Genomic DNA, 17,151 nt, shown 5'->3' with positions numbered 1-17,151 from the left:
TCGTGTCACAGCAGCGCTAGTTATTACACCAGATTCAGGCATCGGCTCACCTGCCAGTGTGAAGTGACCAGCCGAGATCATTGGTTTCACACTGATGCATGATGCATGCACCGCCCACTTTTCACTATATCCGAAGTCATCGTCACATGGGGGCCAAAAAGTGATTTTACTCTACCCAAATGTTTTATATCTAAGTTTCCTATACCAGGAGTTGCTCCCATAGACTTGTAATGGACATTGGCCGGGACCTGGAGAGGTAGTTTACAATAACCGAGCTTATTATAAGGAGATTATACTTTATTTGAATGTTCTCTAATTGTTACTCTACACTGATATGTATCCTGGAGGAAATTTGTTAACTAAGAATTCACCTATTGATGCTCCTTTTACAATCCATATTAATGATGTTGTATCTCATGTTGAAACATATGTCAATGTTATCCTTCTTTTTATTTGCTCAGTACACCTTGTTGTTAAAATTGAATACAGTTGTTAATTTTAAAGGACAACTGAGAGGGATATGGTAGCTGCCATATTTATTTCCTTTTAAACAATGCACACTAACTGGCAGCCTTCCTGATCTATTTAGCTAATCTTGTCAGATCTGATAGTAATATCAAACACCTGATCATGCTTTTACAGGGTCTCGGGCTGAAAGTATTAAGAGGCAGGTGATCAGCAGGACAGCCAGGCAACTGGTATTTTTATAAAAGGAAATAAACATGGCAGCCTCCATATCCCTCTCACTTCAGTTGTCCTTTAAAGTCACTTGTTCTTGCCATCCACCTTCATTTTTTTATTCACCTGCTCTGTAACCTAATTTCTGTCCTAGTTGCTGTCCCAGTTAGAAGAGGAGTGCCAAGCTGAGTTCCGCCAGTTGCCTCAGGAAGTTCAGCGATATCTACAAGAGGAGGGAAGCAGTTTAGGTGGGGGAAGTTCGGGTCCTGCATCTTCTACACAGAGCACCCCATCTTCTATCACACGGGGCTGGCGATTTGGGGATGGCGACAATTTACAGACCCCAGAAGACTCAAGTGATGAGGCTACTCGACTTTGACCCTCAAAAACCAGAACTTCATTGTTTTAAAATATATAATATATACTGATGGATATTTTTTAAAAAGCAAGAAGATAGAATTCTTATCTACTTATATTTTATCTACAAAATGTACAAAGGCACCGCATATAATTTCAAGACCAAGCAAGTTTCAAAGGACCTCACCGTGCAGGAAAATATGCATCTCATTAATACATCATCTATGTCAAAAGGTTTGAAAAGCTCCTGGGCATGGCCTCCATATTATAATAGTCATTGATCTTATAACCTGTAGATGTGTGCATGCCCAGAATGGCACTGCTTCTGCAACACTATGGTTGGTATTTGCACTGTTGGGAAAAGCACTGATGTCCACTGTGGATGATTAAATCTGTGGATCAACTGGTCAAATGCTACGGAGTACTGCCAATTTATGGCACAATCCAGGAGCTTGCCAACTGAGGAATTCGCCAACCCCTATAGCGTATATAATCCAACAGATTTAAGCTCAGCCAGACGTAATTACAATAGCTTTGCTTCAAAAGCTGTAAATAGGCTATATATATATACAAGGCATGACATTTTGGGCCTGAAACATCATGCCTTGTTATCTGTATAGCCTATCTTTGCTTTTGCAATGAAGCTATTTTAATAACTAATTGAGCTGCCGTCTGTTGGATTGTAAATTAATAAATCAGTCACATAGGGCTTGATTCACAAAGCCGTGCTAACTGTTAGCACACTGGTGAAAAGCCCATTATCGCGCCTAAACTCAGTTTAGGCGTGATAAGTTTAGGCGTGATAACTATAGCACCAACTGGGTTAGCACCACAGTGCACAGCTGATCAAAAGTTTTGCGCTTGCAAAGTCTGGTGCGCGCGAAACGTCGCATAGAGTTTAATGGCGCTGCTTTGCACGTGGGACTTTGCGCGCGATCTAAACTTATCTAAACTTATCACGCCTAAACTTATCACGCCTAAACTGAGTTTAGGCGTGATGAGGGGCTTTTCACCAGCGTGGTGCAATGGTTATCACGCCTAAAGTCTTTTAGGCGTGATAACTGGGTTATCACCGCTTTGTGAATCGAGCCCATAGTGCTTATCGCTACAATGAATCCCCATGCAACAGCCAACAAAGCATCCTATGTAATAACTTTACTGCCTCTGAGGCACACAGCACCAAAATAATTTATTTTTGCATTGGTTTACATGTAAATTGCTGTTTTATATCTGACACAGATGTTCGCTATACAGTAAATTGCAAATGCATAGGTTGGTCACAAGGGCACTGACATATTTAGCATCATAACGCAAACCTGAAGGAAGCGAATTCACTTCAGGTTTGATATTTACCTTAGTAGAGGGAAGGCTCTGGATAGCATAGAGCCTTCCAATTCCTATGTCTGGCCCATGGTTCCACCGCTGTCCTCTGGTGTAGTTATCTGACCCACTGGCTCTTCAGAACTACTCACATCCCCACTACCACCGTGGCATGCGCGAGTTGGTCTGCACGTGCGCTCATCCTCTGATCTACTCGTGTCCTTAGGTCGAATGACTACACCAGAGTACAGCACTGGAACAACAATAGATGAGGAATTAGCTGACTCTATGCCAGTGATGGCTAACCTTACCACTCCAGCTGTGACAAAACTACAAATCCCATCATGCCACTGCCTCCCTGAGTTATGCTTAAAGCTGGCATAGTATTGCAATGCCTCATGGGATTCGTAGTTCCACCACAGGTGGAGTGCCAAGGTTAGCCATCACTGCTCTATGCTATCCTGAGCCTTAGGGAAGTACTGTCTAAAACCCGGAGTGAATTTTCTTACTTAAAGTTAGTTTTAAAAAGAGGCATCCCTGTTTCCTAAAAAAAAAAAAAAAAAATCTTCCATATACTAACCTCTGATACTTTTCTGATTAGGTTCACTCTAACACTTCTAAAAAATAAACCTTGCAGATATCTTAAAATAAATTTTATTACCCTGATGATATCATTATTTAAGGCCATCTGAGCTTTCCTAGAGATAGGACTGTTTGGAAGGGATTGAGCCTGCCTTCTTCATCAATGTCTGGCTGGATGGAGGACTACACTTCCTATAATCCCAAGCAGTGACTGCAAGCTGCTATTTTATTGCTTTTTAGTGTCCTAATTCACTTAAAGTTTACCTGTAGTCTGCAAACAAAAAAAAAAGATACATACCTCAGTAGGGGTAAGCCTCTGGATCCCCCAGAGGCTTCCCCGATCCTCCTAGAGTCTCCACTGATGACAGGGACCCTTGTTATCTTCACGGCCACTATCCTCACTGTAAACACGCATGGCTGCACTATCCTGGTGCCAGTGGGTTTGCGCCTGCACAGTAGCACTGGACTTCTCTTGCACTGAAAAAAAAGACCTCCTTACTACTGTGCAGGAACATGCGATACTTTGCGCCTGCACATTGCGGCCACATGTGCACATTGAGGGGTGTGCAGACGCAAGCAATCTTCTACATTAATGTCAAAGATTGTTTAGAGAGTCCCAGTGCAGGAGAGGCATAAGATCAGGGATGCCTCTGCACTCTACTCTGGACGCCTACTGATGTAAGTATCTAACTTTTTTTTTTTTCACTCTGATACTTCTTGTACTCTCTATAGGTACCCTTTAACCTTTCTCCAGAGTTTTCTCCCAGGAGATGTTTCATATTCACTACAAAATAATTTGTTAGCACCTAGCAGGTGAATATTTACTGAAAACTGTGTAAGAGTGTAAATATCGGACTTGAGTTAATTTGGGACAACTTATTTTACATACTTTTTGTGGTGGAGCTGTAAAGAAATATTATTGGTAAGGAGTAAAAATCTCTCCGGTCAGAAAAGCCAGGAAAAAGGTAAAAATGTAATAAGGCTTTGGAGTCATATCTGCAACCAGTCAAGGATTGGCTAAGTGGTGATCCTCGGTGGATAATGTGGGCAGGGATTCATCCTGACAATATTATTTGGCTAACATCAATTTGCAGTTCTGTCCACTACTGGGTGACACAGAAAGGCATAAAGCACAGTAACTAAATGTTATTTGAATGCAGGAAGTGTAGTCATATTAATTTATTTTAGCAGACTCTGCAGGAGGTACCAGATGAGTAAAGGAAAACTATTATCTTTATTTATCTTGCCATAACATTGCTACCTTTTTTTTCTTTTTTTATTATTATTTTTTTTTTTTACCAAAAGCAGTTTTAATTAGCACTGGATAAGCACCAGATTCTTGTGAAGCATCACTTGATTAACATTCCCCTTTATGTTGACTTCGGAAGGGCAACAAGATGCACAGGAATTTGAAATAATGGGAAATTCTCTGCACATGATTAGATATTTAACATCGATAGTGAACACCTGATTTCATTTTACTGCACAGCTCCTTTAGTAAGTCTACCGCAATATGTATGTATCACTGCGCGTATGTATTTTAAGTTGTGCATGAAAGCGAAATGAGTGCATGTGTATGTTTTTATGCTGTCACAATTTTATCTCATTTTACATATTTTTTACACACATTTTATTTCTACAATAAAATGGTGCAAAACCAGACTTCATGATTTGTATTCACATTCATTTTACTTTAAAGCAGCAATTTGTTTTGTATTCATTTTGCTCTTAAAGTGGTCTGAAAGCCAGCATTTCTACTTTGCTCTAAAAGATTCCTCACCGCTTGAAAGTTACTATCCCAGAATTTTTTTTAGCAGAACATCACTGAAATGGTTAAACACAAGCACTTTGTCCTGCTATTCAGCTTCAAATCCGCATCCAAACTTGAGATAACGGTATATTTTGCTTAGCTTCCAGTGTTGTTACAATGTGTGTAAACACAGTCTAACAAGTAAAAATGAACTCCCTGTACTTCAGACACACACACACACACAGTTCAGAAAAGCTCATTAGAAGATGTTAATATATCATAAAAAGCAGTTTGAATAAAACGCAATGCCAGCTTTCAGGGTATGATAAACTGCACTTTGGAAACTTGTAATTTGTAAACAGACAATATTACTTATGCACAAAAGCAAATATGATAACTGTATGAGTAATAAGAAGTAGGAAAACACATTATTATTGAATGTTATGTTGGAGTTCCAGACCACTTTAATGTAACGTTATCTGAATTTTGTTATTTGCATTTTTAATGTGTGATAGTGTGATGGCATTGTGATATGCGGTTTACAAATGGTTCCTAACCATTTTTAAGCTATGATACAGCACTATGCATTTGATCCACTAAGTTAAATAGCGCAAGTAACCTCCTGTTACCCGCACTAGTGGCAGCGTAGTGTGCGTAATCAGGCTCAGTCAGACGTAAGTTAATAGCGCTCACTATGCTGCCCTACCCACAGCTAGCGTGCGCTGAGTGCCCGCTCCCCTGACTGAGCCTGATTACGCACACTACGCTGCCACTAGCGCACGCAGCATGCAAACAATGACAATTTAGGCATGCTGATTAAATAGTGCGAGTAACATGAAGTTACTCGCGCTATTTAACTTAGTGAATCAACCCTTTGTCACCTTGTGACACACCCCAGTGACTCATCAGCATACTTTAACCACTTCAGCCTACAGCTTCGAAAATCTTATGCATCCGAGCAATGTTCACCTCCCATTCATTCGCTAATAACTTTATCGCTACTTATCAAATTAATTGATCTATATCTCGTTTTTTCCGCCACTAATTAGGCTTTCTTTAGGTAGTACATTTTGCTAAGAGCCACTTTACTGTAAATACATTTTAACAGGAAGATTAAGATAGAAATGGAAAAAAATCATTATTTCTCAGTTTTTGGCCATTATAGTTTAAAATTAATACATGCTACAGTAATTAAAACCCATGCATTTTATGTGCCCATTTGTCCCGCTTATTACACCATTTAAATTACATCCCTATCACAATTTATGGCGCCGATATTTCATTTAGAAATAAAGGTGCATTTTTTCAATTTGCGTCCATCACTATTTACAAGCTTATAATTTTAAAAAATTTAATAAGATACTCTCTTGACATGTATATTTAAAAAGTTCAGACCCTTAGGTAACTATTTATGTAGTTTTTTTTTTTTTTATTGTAATTTTTTTTATTTTTTTTTTTAATACAAAACTGTATTTGGGTAATTTTAGTTTGGGAGGTAAATAGCCAATTTTAGATGTAATGTAATGTATTTTTTTATTCAGTACAGGTATGTGGGTGCAGTTTACTATTTGGCCACATTCAAAAAATTCCTAGATGCGAACGATGTCGCATCTAGGAACTAAAAAGAAGAGAAGAAGTTTCCTGGGGGCAGAAATACCACGCTCTCTGATGAGAAAGCGTCGGTATTTCTGCCGGGGATTTAGATCGGTGAATGGGAGTTATATTCCCATTCACTGATCGGGGGGGCAGCGGGAGGCAGCGGGAGCGCGCGCGGGCGCGCGCCCGATCGCGCGCACCACACGGCTGCAGCACCACTGCCTATCTGGACGGATATATGCGTCCAGATATGGCGAAGTGGTTAAACATTAAAAAAAACCTAACCCCAGCACAATATTTTTGTTGTGTAATTACAAAGTCTTTAACTCCTAGTTCATAATATAATGCCTACCATAGCCATTATCTGATATCCATAGTCGAAGGCCATCTATTTACAGTTTATCAGTATAGGGTGGGCCATTTATATGGATACACCTTAATAAAATGGGAATGGTTGGTGATATTAACTTCCTGTTTGTGGCACATTAGTATATGTGAGGGGGAAAACTTTTCAAGATGGGTGGTGGCCATTGTGAAGTCGGACATTTTGAATTCAACTTTTGTTTTTTCAATAGGAAGAGAGTCATGTGACACATCAAACTTATTGAAAATTTCACAAGAAAAACAAAAATGTGCTTGATTTTAATGTAACTTTATTATTTCATGAGTTATTTACAAGTTTCTGACCACTTATAAAATGTGTACCATGTGCTGCCCATGGTGTTGGATTGTCAATGCAACCCTCTTCTCCCACTCTTCAGACACTGATAGCAACACTGCAGGAGAAATGCTAGCACAGGCTTCCAGTATCTTTAGTTTCAGGTGCTGCACATCTTGTATCTTCACAGCATAGACAATCACCTTCAGATGACCCCAAAGATAAAAGTCTAAGGGGGTCAGATCGAGAGACCTTAGAGGCCATTCAACTGGCCCACGACGAGCAATCCACTTTCCTGGAAACTGTTCATCTATGAATGCTCGGACCTGACACCCATAATGTGGTGGTGCATCATCTTGCTGGAAAAACTCTGGGAACGTGTCAGCTTCAGTGCATAAAGAGGGAAACGCATCATCATGTAGCAATTTCGCATATCCAGTGGCCTTGAGGTTTCCATTGGTGAAGAATGGCCCCACTATCTTTGTACCCCATATATCACACCATGACATCAAATTTTTTGTTCCAACAGTCTTGGAGAGATCTATCCAATGTGGGTTAGTATCAGACCAATAGCGGTGTTTTTGTTTAACTTCACCATTCACATAAAAGTTTGCCTCATCACTGAACAAAATCTTCTGCGTATACCAAGGGAGTGGATCTTCTTCCCGCATGTACTCCGTTTGAAAGATTATGCGATAATAAAGGACACCAAAAAGGGCGTATCTCGGCAATTTTTATGCTACTCCTGGACAATTCTGGTACTATCAAACCTAAACATTCATATATGACCAAATGGGAACAAGCTCTTGGACAATCCTTAGATTTGAAAGACTGGGTCTCAATATGGGAGAATGCTAAAAAAAACATCAATATGCACACAAGTAAAAGAAAATATTTATACATTGATTTTTCAGTGGTATAGAACAGTGTTTCTCAACATTTTATTGGTATGTACCCCTTTTAACACCCTGTACTGGCCAAGTACCCCCTAGCGTAGTAAACATCATCAAAAGTACCCCTTGACAAATATATATTTAATCAGAGTACATTATAATTGGTTCTAAACAATTTCCAAGCATTTAATATTGCTTTTAATTAGCTAAAATACTAATTTGGAGTTGTTTATATAAGATTTGTAATTTTATAAAACTTTCACCACTGAGGGGTTTTACCCCTTGAACACCAGAGCAATTTTCACCTTTCAGCGCTCCTTCCATTAATTCGTCTATAACGTTATTATTACTTATCCCAATGAAATGAACTATATCTTGTTTTTTTCGCCACCAATTAGGCTTTCTTTAGGTGGGACATTATGCCAAGAATTATTTTATTGTAAATGTGTTTTAATGGGAAAATAGGAAAAAATGTGGGAAAAAATTATTACTTTTCAGTTTTCGGCCATTATAGTTTTTAAATAAAGCATGCTACTGTAATTAAAACCCATGAAATGTATTTAACCATTTGTCCCGGTTATAAAACCATTTAAATTATGTCCCTATCACAATGTTTGGCGACAATATTTTATTTGGAAATAAAGGTGCATTTTTTTCAGTTTTGCATCCATCCCTAATTACAAGCCCATAGTTTATAAAGTAACAGTGTTATACCCTCTTGACATAAATATTTAAAAAGTTCAGTCCCTAAAGTAACTATTTATGTTTTTTTTTTTTTATTGTATTTTTTTTTTTGTTTTAATTACAAAAAAAAAATAAAAAAAAATTGGGGAGTGTGGGAGGTAATGAGTTAATTTATTGTGTAAATGTAATGTTGGTTTATGTAAAATGCTTTTAGGGTGTAGTTTACTATTTGGCCACAAGATGGCCACAGTGTGTTTGTTTACATGCGACCTGTAAGCGTCCTTCCGGACGCTTACAGGAAGCAGTAAGAGGCTGAGAAGATCACAATGATCGCGCTGTTTCTAATAGAAGCAGCACGATCATTGCGGGGGCTTAGATCAACGAACGGGAATGGATTTTCCCGTTCATTGATCTCCGTGCGAGCAGGCGGCGGCGCGCACGAGCGGCGGGAGCGCGGACAGCGGTGGTAGCGCGGAAGGTACGGATTTCTCCGTCCCTGGTTTTTTAGGGGGGAAAAAAGGGACGGAGAAATTCGTACCGCGGGGGTTTAAGTGGTTAAATGTGTTATTATTGGCTAAGTATATAAAGCCCGAGTTCCCCCTGGAACCATCAGAAGTACCCCCTGGGGTACGCGTACCACACGTTGAGAACCTAGGGTATAGAACACCTGAAGTGCTATCAAAAATATACCCTGATGTTTCCATTCAGTGTTGGAGGGGTTGTAATCAGCTAGGCTCTCTCAAGCACATTTTCTGGTATTGTCCAATAGTTCAACCACTATGGGCTGAAATTAAATCCTTAATAGCAAGGGTAACAAATTCTAATATTCCCTTAGACCCTCTTTACATGCTCCTAGGCAAACCAATACCAGGATTAAAGAAATGTACGATGAGACTGGTTACACATATACTGACTGCTACCAGATTATCTATAGCATCCCACTGGCGTAAATCCCTCTCTCCTACAATCTCTGCAGTTATTAAAAAAATTAGCTGGACTAGGGCTATGGAATATCTCACTGCTCTATTAAGGGATACAGAAGATAGATTTAAACAAATATGGGATCCATGGGAAACATACTTTCTTAATTATACCCCTCCCTGATATGTGTTGGTACTCCTTAACCATTACTAAAATGACCTATGGGACGCTATATGGGGAAAAAATTTGCTTGGGGTTATATAGACTACTGTGACTGACCTAATTACTAATGAAAGTATTTTATACTAACTCATGCTTCTCTTTGCTTCTCCTCCTTTGTGGGGCACAACTCATACTGCAAGCGTTATGCTTTCTTTTCCACATTGGTGGACAGACCAAATGAACAGATTTCTCTATGCTATATTATATTATATTTTATTATTTTTTACCCTCTCTGTATTTTGCTTTGGTCCTACCCAAATCTCATATATTGGCTTTGACAATTGAAAAAGTTAAATAATACAAACTCATTAGACAACTCATTTATCATACCTTCAATTTTATTGTATTCTAAACATATGTATCTTTTTGCTAATATGGACATATATTGACATTTTCAAACATTTGTATGATACAATATACGTTTAATAAAAAAACAGTGTTACAAAAAAAAAAATCTTCTGCGTCTGAGGGTCCTGTTCCAATTCTTGTTTTGCCCATTCTGCAAATTCAGTGCATTGATCTGGGTCATCCTCGTTGAGATGCTACAGTAGCTGGAGTTTGTAAGGGTGCCATTTGTGAGTAGCTAATATCCGCACAAGGAATGTTCGACTAATGCCACTCTCCAGTGACATGCGGCGAGTACTATGCTGTGGGCTCTTGCTGAATGAAGCTAGGACAACCACTGATGTTCATTAGTGACAGATTTCATGCATCCACATTTTGGCAAATCCAACACTTAACCAGTTTCACTAAACTTAGCAAGCAGTTTGCTAACTGTAGTATGGGAGATAGGTGGTCTCGTAGGGTGTCTTGCATTGAAATCTGCTGCAATGACCCAGTTACTGTGTTCACCAGACATCAACACAATTTTTATCCACTCCTCGCGTTAACCTCAGCGACATGTCAATGGCTGTAAACAAAGAGAAACTTGTAAATAACGTATGAAACAATAAAGTTATGTTAAAACCGAGCACACCATTTTTTTTCTTGTGAAATTCCCAATAAGTTTGATGTCACATGACCCTCTTCCTATTGAAAAAACAAAAGTTCGATTTAAAATGGCCGACATGGTCACCTTCCATCTTGAAAAGTTTTTCCCCTCACATATACTAATGTGCCACAAACAGGTTAATATTAGCAACCATTCCCATTTTATTAAGGTGTATGCATATAAATGGCCCACCCTGTATGTTTTTACTATGTGGAAGAAAACTAGGGTTCCCAGAGAAATCCTATACAAAGGGAGACTTTACAAACTATATACAGATGGAGTTAGAACGAATATTCAAACCCAGGAACCCCAGCTCTACAATGCAAAGGTGTTAGCCACTCTGCTCATGGAGTTAAGTAGTATACAGCAAACCGAGGCGCCAAAAGTATAAAATTTGCTAAAAGATTGCTAAAAGATTAAAATTGTTAAGGAGGCAGTGGTGGATTTACCTCCTTGAAGCACACACAAACTGTCAATTTCAAGAAAAACATACATTTATTGACATACCCTGAAAGCAATATTGCAACGTGTTTCACAGGTGTAATCCTGCTTCATCAGGCAATAGAACACGGAGTATATAACAGTAATAGGTCTGGATTACACCAAGCGCCTTTGTCTGCCTCGGATTGGTCACCCTGGTTTGTGAGTGTTACTTATTTACTCTACATTCATCATCCTGTACCAGTACTTACTACACTATATTGGGCTCTCGGTGTGTCGTTCACCCCTCCCCCCCCCCCCCCCCCCCCTTCTCCTTGTATGTGGTTAAGTAGTAAGACTACAATGTTAGAAAAAGCTGTCTGGCCATGGCTGACTTGTTCACAAGATTAGTTAACTAGTCCGGTCTGTCATGACTGACCTGGCATCAACTGTTTGTGGTGGCTGCTAATACTGTCCTTGCATTGATGGCTGTGTGATGTTGACTACTTGCTGGTACAGATTGCAGGTACTGATCTTGATGGCTAGCAGGAACGGTCATTGTTGGTTGGTGACTGATACCAGTGCTGGCTTTTGCTAGTACCAGTACCGGCCTTGTTGGTTAGCTAGTACTCCTAATACTAGCTAGGCAATGCTGAAACTGGCATAATTGCTGCCAATGGGCTGGCATTGCCCCCTGCTGGTGACATAATCTACAATTATGTCCGACCAAACCCTTTCACATGAATTTTGCTGAACTTATGCAATTCCTGCTAGATTTGGTACTACAGACTGGTATATAACATTACACTTGATTGGCGGACGGGGCTGTCTGTTCACCATATAAAATGGCAGATGCTGCCTGGGAAGTGAGCATTTGCTTATTGTGTATTCTGCATTACTGGTTGTGTCCCTGAGGATTCTAACTGCTGTTGGTGCTGACTGCTTTTAGCTGCTTATCTGGTACTGGCTTTTTGTACAGGCTTTACTGGCACTCTCTATATGTACTAGTTTGGCTGGTGGAAGTTGCTTCCTGCTGATGTGGAAGCTGGCCTAGTTGGTTCTGACTTCCTATAGTTAACTGGCTGATGTGGGTTAATAGTGCTGCCATCTATTAGGTAACCAACTACAAGAAAATGGCTGCAAAGATTCCTGATAGCAGGCATAGTTGCTTACAGAATATGTTGGTGCATTATAAATCACTAAAATAATAAAAAGAATGTCTGCTGTCTGGGTTCTGGCAGCCATTTTCCTAAAGAATGACCTTGCCAAAATGATGCGGGAATGGTAGGCATCTGGAGCAGTTTTAGAGCTTTGGTAATGGGCAAAAAAACAGTTGAAGCCCCCTAGAACAGTATATTCTAACCTTGACACTCAATTTTATGAGTAATCTCAGTGTCATCCTACCTAATAAAACCCCTGTGTCTCTGCGTCCCATGTCCCTGTGTGTGTGTTTTTTTCCGTAGTGCGCATTTGCAGGGACGCAGAGACACTGAGGGGGAGTGACACTTGCAGGGGAGAATGGGGGCCAGGAGAGATGGACGTGTGCGTGCTCATGCGGCGGATGTGTGCAGCGGGCACATGCGCAGTGAAATGCGGCGGTGACAGACCTAGAGCCCGTTTTTAAACGGGCTTAGGTCAGCTAGTTTTGAATACGCTTAAAGCTAAAGAACTTGTATTATGTGAATCATAGCCTTGTTTTGTGATTTCTTGTCAATCGTGTGTCACCAAAGTGGTGCTGCTGCAATACATTAATATGTGCAGGCACTCTGGTCGGGAATTGTTGCTGTTCACAATAATATTACAGATACAATTTTCTATTCATTAGGCTGAATCGCTGTGAATAAGTGCAATCAGTATCCATACAGAACAGCTGGCTGGAACAGTATGAAAAGAAGTTTCTGCTTCAAAATGTTTATTAAGGTTTTTGGTTTTTTGAGTAAAAGACATTTACAAGCGGGAATGGTGGCAGACCAGTATACAACAAAGGTATGGCACGTGTATTGCAACACAATCAAACAAATACAAAGAGAAAAGGGGGGGGCCTTATTATTCTCACTCTAGGCGTCTCATCCAGAATAACAGTGCATAACACTATAAGGCCTCATAATATGAACACAGCCATAACCATCAGTGGTTGTCATAGGCCAGATGGCCCAAGAAAGAAGGAAGAAAAGAGAGAGGAAAATAAGGGAGAAGGGCTGCAGAATGAAGGTACCCTGGGCCTAGAGGTGAGAATCAACAGACAAAGTCAGGAAACAAAAAGGTGAAGACGATAAAGAGAAAACAGTGCCGGTAAAGGACAAACATCGCCAGGGTTAGCCTGAGATTTAATAGCACGTAATATCTGTAAAGGAATCCCTATGTGCAGATGCCAAGGGTCCCAAATTTTACTAAATTTGGCAATTTTGTCTTCCAAAGTAGCTGCCATTTGCTCTTGGACCATAAATGCAGACACTCTGCCTTTAACCTCCTCAAGCGAGACAAATTGGGTTCTCCAAACCTGAGATATACTTTGCTTTGCCGCTACAAAGATAAAGTGAGCTAATACCTGCTGATATTTGTTTATGGATTCCAACTTAAAATGCAGTAGTGTCAGCCAGTAATCTTTTGGAATAGATACCGCAAACAGCAACTGGAACAGTCAGAAGATCCTTGACCAGAACCTTTGACCACTTTGCTACCTTCAATGAAAGCAGCTCTCAGTACCAGAGCATTTTTTTTGCCTTTGAGAGAGTTATACTTCCACAGCTTCTATTTCTTCTCTACTTTTTCCAAAATAGACAGTCTTGGTTTTGTTTCTTTCCAGAATGGATAGGGCTTAATTCTAATGTTAAACATTGAATGCCACACATTACAACAAAATAATAAATCCATAAAAACACAACTTTTTGAAAAAAAAAAAACACCTTTTCACTTTGACGCTACAAAAAATATTTTAAAAGGACAGCAAATTTGTGTATTTATTTCTAATTTGGTATTGTTGGATGTCACAGGAAAAATTGTATTTGGGTTTCGGAAGTCTAAAAATGTAAAGCAAGTTTTTTTAGCACCATACTTCATTTATAGCAGGGCTAAACGGTACAAGGCCTTTGAATATCCCCCAAAATGACCCCATCTAGAAAACTAGACCCCCAACGTATTCGACAAGGGATATAATTAGGGATTTGATCCTCTGGTCTTTTCTAAATTTTGATTGAAGAAAAAAAAATGCATTTTTAAATTTTACCCAATTTTTCCAAACATGCTACTTTGAAAGCACATAATGTGCACATGTTTGGTGACCACAAAATACATCCTAAAACTTACTCCTCAACTTCTCCCATGCATGGAGATACCAAATACTAATGCCTCGGTCACACTGTTAAAGATCTGGGGGGCCCAGAATCAACTGAATGCATTTTGCATTTTTAAGAACTTAAAATCCAAAGCAGAATTTTTAGCATTATACTTCATTTATAGCGGTGCAAAATAACCAAGACCCCTAAATACCCCCCAAAATGACCCCATATAGAAAACTAGACACCCCCACTACCAATATAGTCTACAAATGGTAAAGTTAGGGATTTGACAATCTGGTCTTTTTAGATTTTGATCAGAAGAATGGGTTAAATTTAAAAAAATGTTCCTGTTCCCAGCAAATATGCTAATTTAAAAACACAATGCTCACATGCTAATTACAGGCCACAAAATGCATCCTAAAACATATGCATCTACTTCTCCCGTGCCTGGGAATACCAAACACTAATGCCTCGGTCACACTGTTAGAGAACTGGGGGGGTGGGGGGATTCAACTGACTGCATTTATCACTTCTCTCGTGCGTTCTATGAGAACTGCGCAGGCGCAACATATTTAATGGGGCACATGCAGGCGACCCGAGGGATCTGGTCGGGTCCCAACCACAGAGTGAAAATATGGAGACCACAGTGGAAAGAAACAGGGCGCGGATGGCGTCCTCTATGGATAAAACTTGCAGCCAGGTATTTAACTTTTTTTTACCATTCTCGCATCGTAAGTCCTTTAAGGGAAATCATGGTGTCTAAAAAATTAATTTGTCTATCATCGTAATGTACCATCAATCGAATAGCTCCACACTGAGAACTAACGTAATAAATGAGTTCTTAAAGGGTCGAACATGGGCCCATCCACACGCAAAAGACATCTATATAATGTAGCCAATTTATGGCAAATTTTTGAAAAATCTTATTACTATAAATAAATGTCTCTTCATAGATATTCATATAGATGTTTGCGTAGGACAGGGCCACATTCGACCCCATCACCATTCCCCGGATCTGCAAGAAAAACTGATTATCAAATACAAAATAATTCAACATCAGAACCAACTTAAGTAGTTGTATCAAAAAAAGTCAACTTGTAGAGAACAGCCTCCACACCCCCATCATAAGGAATGGAGGTGTAGAGGCTCTCCACATCCAACGTAACCAACAAACTTCCAGATGGTATAACCTATATTGTAGAGATAGTGTCAAGGAACATGCCCGTGTCCCACAAGTATGATTTCTGTGATACTACATATGGTCTACGATGGTAGTCCAAAAACTTGGCTAAAGGTGACAATATGGAATCAATACTCAACACTATCGGTCTTCCTGGAGGTTGAGATAAACATTTGTGTATTTTGGGACACATGTATAGTACAGGGGTTCTAGGATATTCACACACTAGAAATCGGGCTAATTTTTCACCAATGATATTCTTATTAATAGATGCTGAAAGAACTGTATTTTTTTCTGTATTTCGGGAAGGGGGTTGCAGGGTAGTCGACAGTAAGTAGATTCATCTGATTATTTATTGCATTTATAAAGCGCCAACATATTACGCAGCGCTGGACATTAGTTAAAGTTACAGACAATATTTAGGGGTAACATACAGCAATAAGACAATACAGGAATACAAGAAAAATCAGATCACGCAGCACAGGTAAGCAGGCCCGGCCCTAGACTTTTTGCCGCCTGAGGCAAGCTTGAAAGAAATCGCCGCCCCAACCCCCCCCCCCCCAAGCCGTGGGTTGGGGGCCGCCCGAGCTGGAGGGGATAGCGGGCAGGAAGGGGGTATTGGGCCTAGCGGCGGGAAGGGGGGTCGGACCCCCCCTCCCCTCCCTCGCCTGGGTCCCCCGTCCTCCGCTCCCCTCCAGCTTTAAATAGTGACATCACTACGCCGCAGGAAGTGACGTCAGTGGAGCGCATGCTGGAACGAGGAAGAGGTGATTGATGCCCGCCCGTTGCCTCTTATAGCTGCAGTCAGTGATGTCACTTTTTAAAGCTGGAGGGGAGCGGAGGACGGGGGACCCAGGCGAGGGAGGGGGGGGGGTTCGACCCCCCTCCCCGCCGCTAGGCCCAATACCCCCTTCCTGCCCGCTATCCCCTCCAGCTCGGGCGGCCCCCCACACCCACGGACGGACGGGTACCGCCCCCCCAGAAGTGCCGCCTTAGGCAAAAGTTTCACCCTGCCTCATGGGCGGGCCGGCCCTGCAGGTAAGTACCCGGTAATGCTTAGTCATTAACTGGATGGAAGCATGGGGATTAGGTAAGTTGAGTTTACTCAAATGCATAGCATGGGTGCACAGTAATGGAGGTGCATGATCAGGTAGGACACACAAGGAGGAGGACCCTGCTCGAAGGCTTACAATCTAGAGGGAGAGGTAGGGACACAAAGGGTAGGGGAACAGAGTTCAGCTGCGGGTTTCGGGCTCCAGTGAGGGCTGGTAAGCCAGAGTGAAAAGGTGAGTTTTAAGGGCATCCTTGGAGGGGGCTGCCCTAATGGGTGGAGGTAGGAAATTCCATAGTGTTGGAGCAGCTCTTGAGAAGTCCTGGAGGCGTGAATGGGACTGGGTGATGAAGGCAACGTTCATTGGAGGAGCAGAGTGAGCGGCTAGGTGTGTACCTCTGAGTAAGATTGGAAATGGAGGTTGGACAGGTTTTGTGGACAGATTTGTAGGTGAAAAGAAAAGTACCCCTCACTCATAGAGCCCAATTGCTATAAAGAACCAATGCAGATGCATATATCAAAAATATGAATAATCTTTTATTAAATTCCACAATCAAGAACGTTAAAATA

At 40.7% G+C, this 17,151-nt stretch overlaps 1 protein-coding gene across 1 annotated transcript in view; it reads left to right on the top strand.

Moving 5' to 3' along the window:
* The window catches only part of PLCB3 (phospholipase C beta 3), a 201,313-nt gene extending 196,714 nt beyond the window's left edge, over positions 1–4,599 (top strand). The window contains exon 25 of the mRNA XM_068261207.1: positions 833–4,599. Coding sequence (XP_068117308.1) covers positions 833–1,057 — 225 coding nt within the window. The 3' untranslated portion in view covers positions 1,058–4,599. The remainder of the gene's footprint in view (positions 1–832) is intronic.
* Positions 4,600–17,151: the final 12,552 nt, after the last annotated feature.

This window comes from Hyperolius riggenbachi, chromosome 11 (genome assembly GCF_040937935.1).
Source record: "Hyperolius riggenbachi isolate aHypRig1 chromosome 11, aHypRig1.pri, whole genome shotgun sequence".
Lineage (NCBI taxonomy): Eukaryota > Metazoa > Chordata > Amphibia > Anura > Hyperoliidae > Hyperolius > Hyperolius riggenbachi.
Note: the sequence above shows the minus strand (reverse complement) of the source record. Positions and strands in the feature narration are given on the sequence as shown.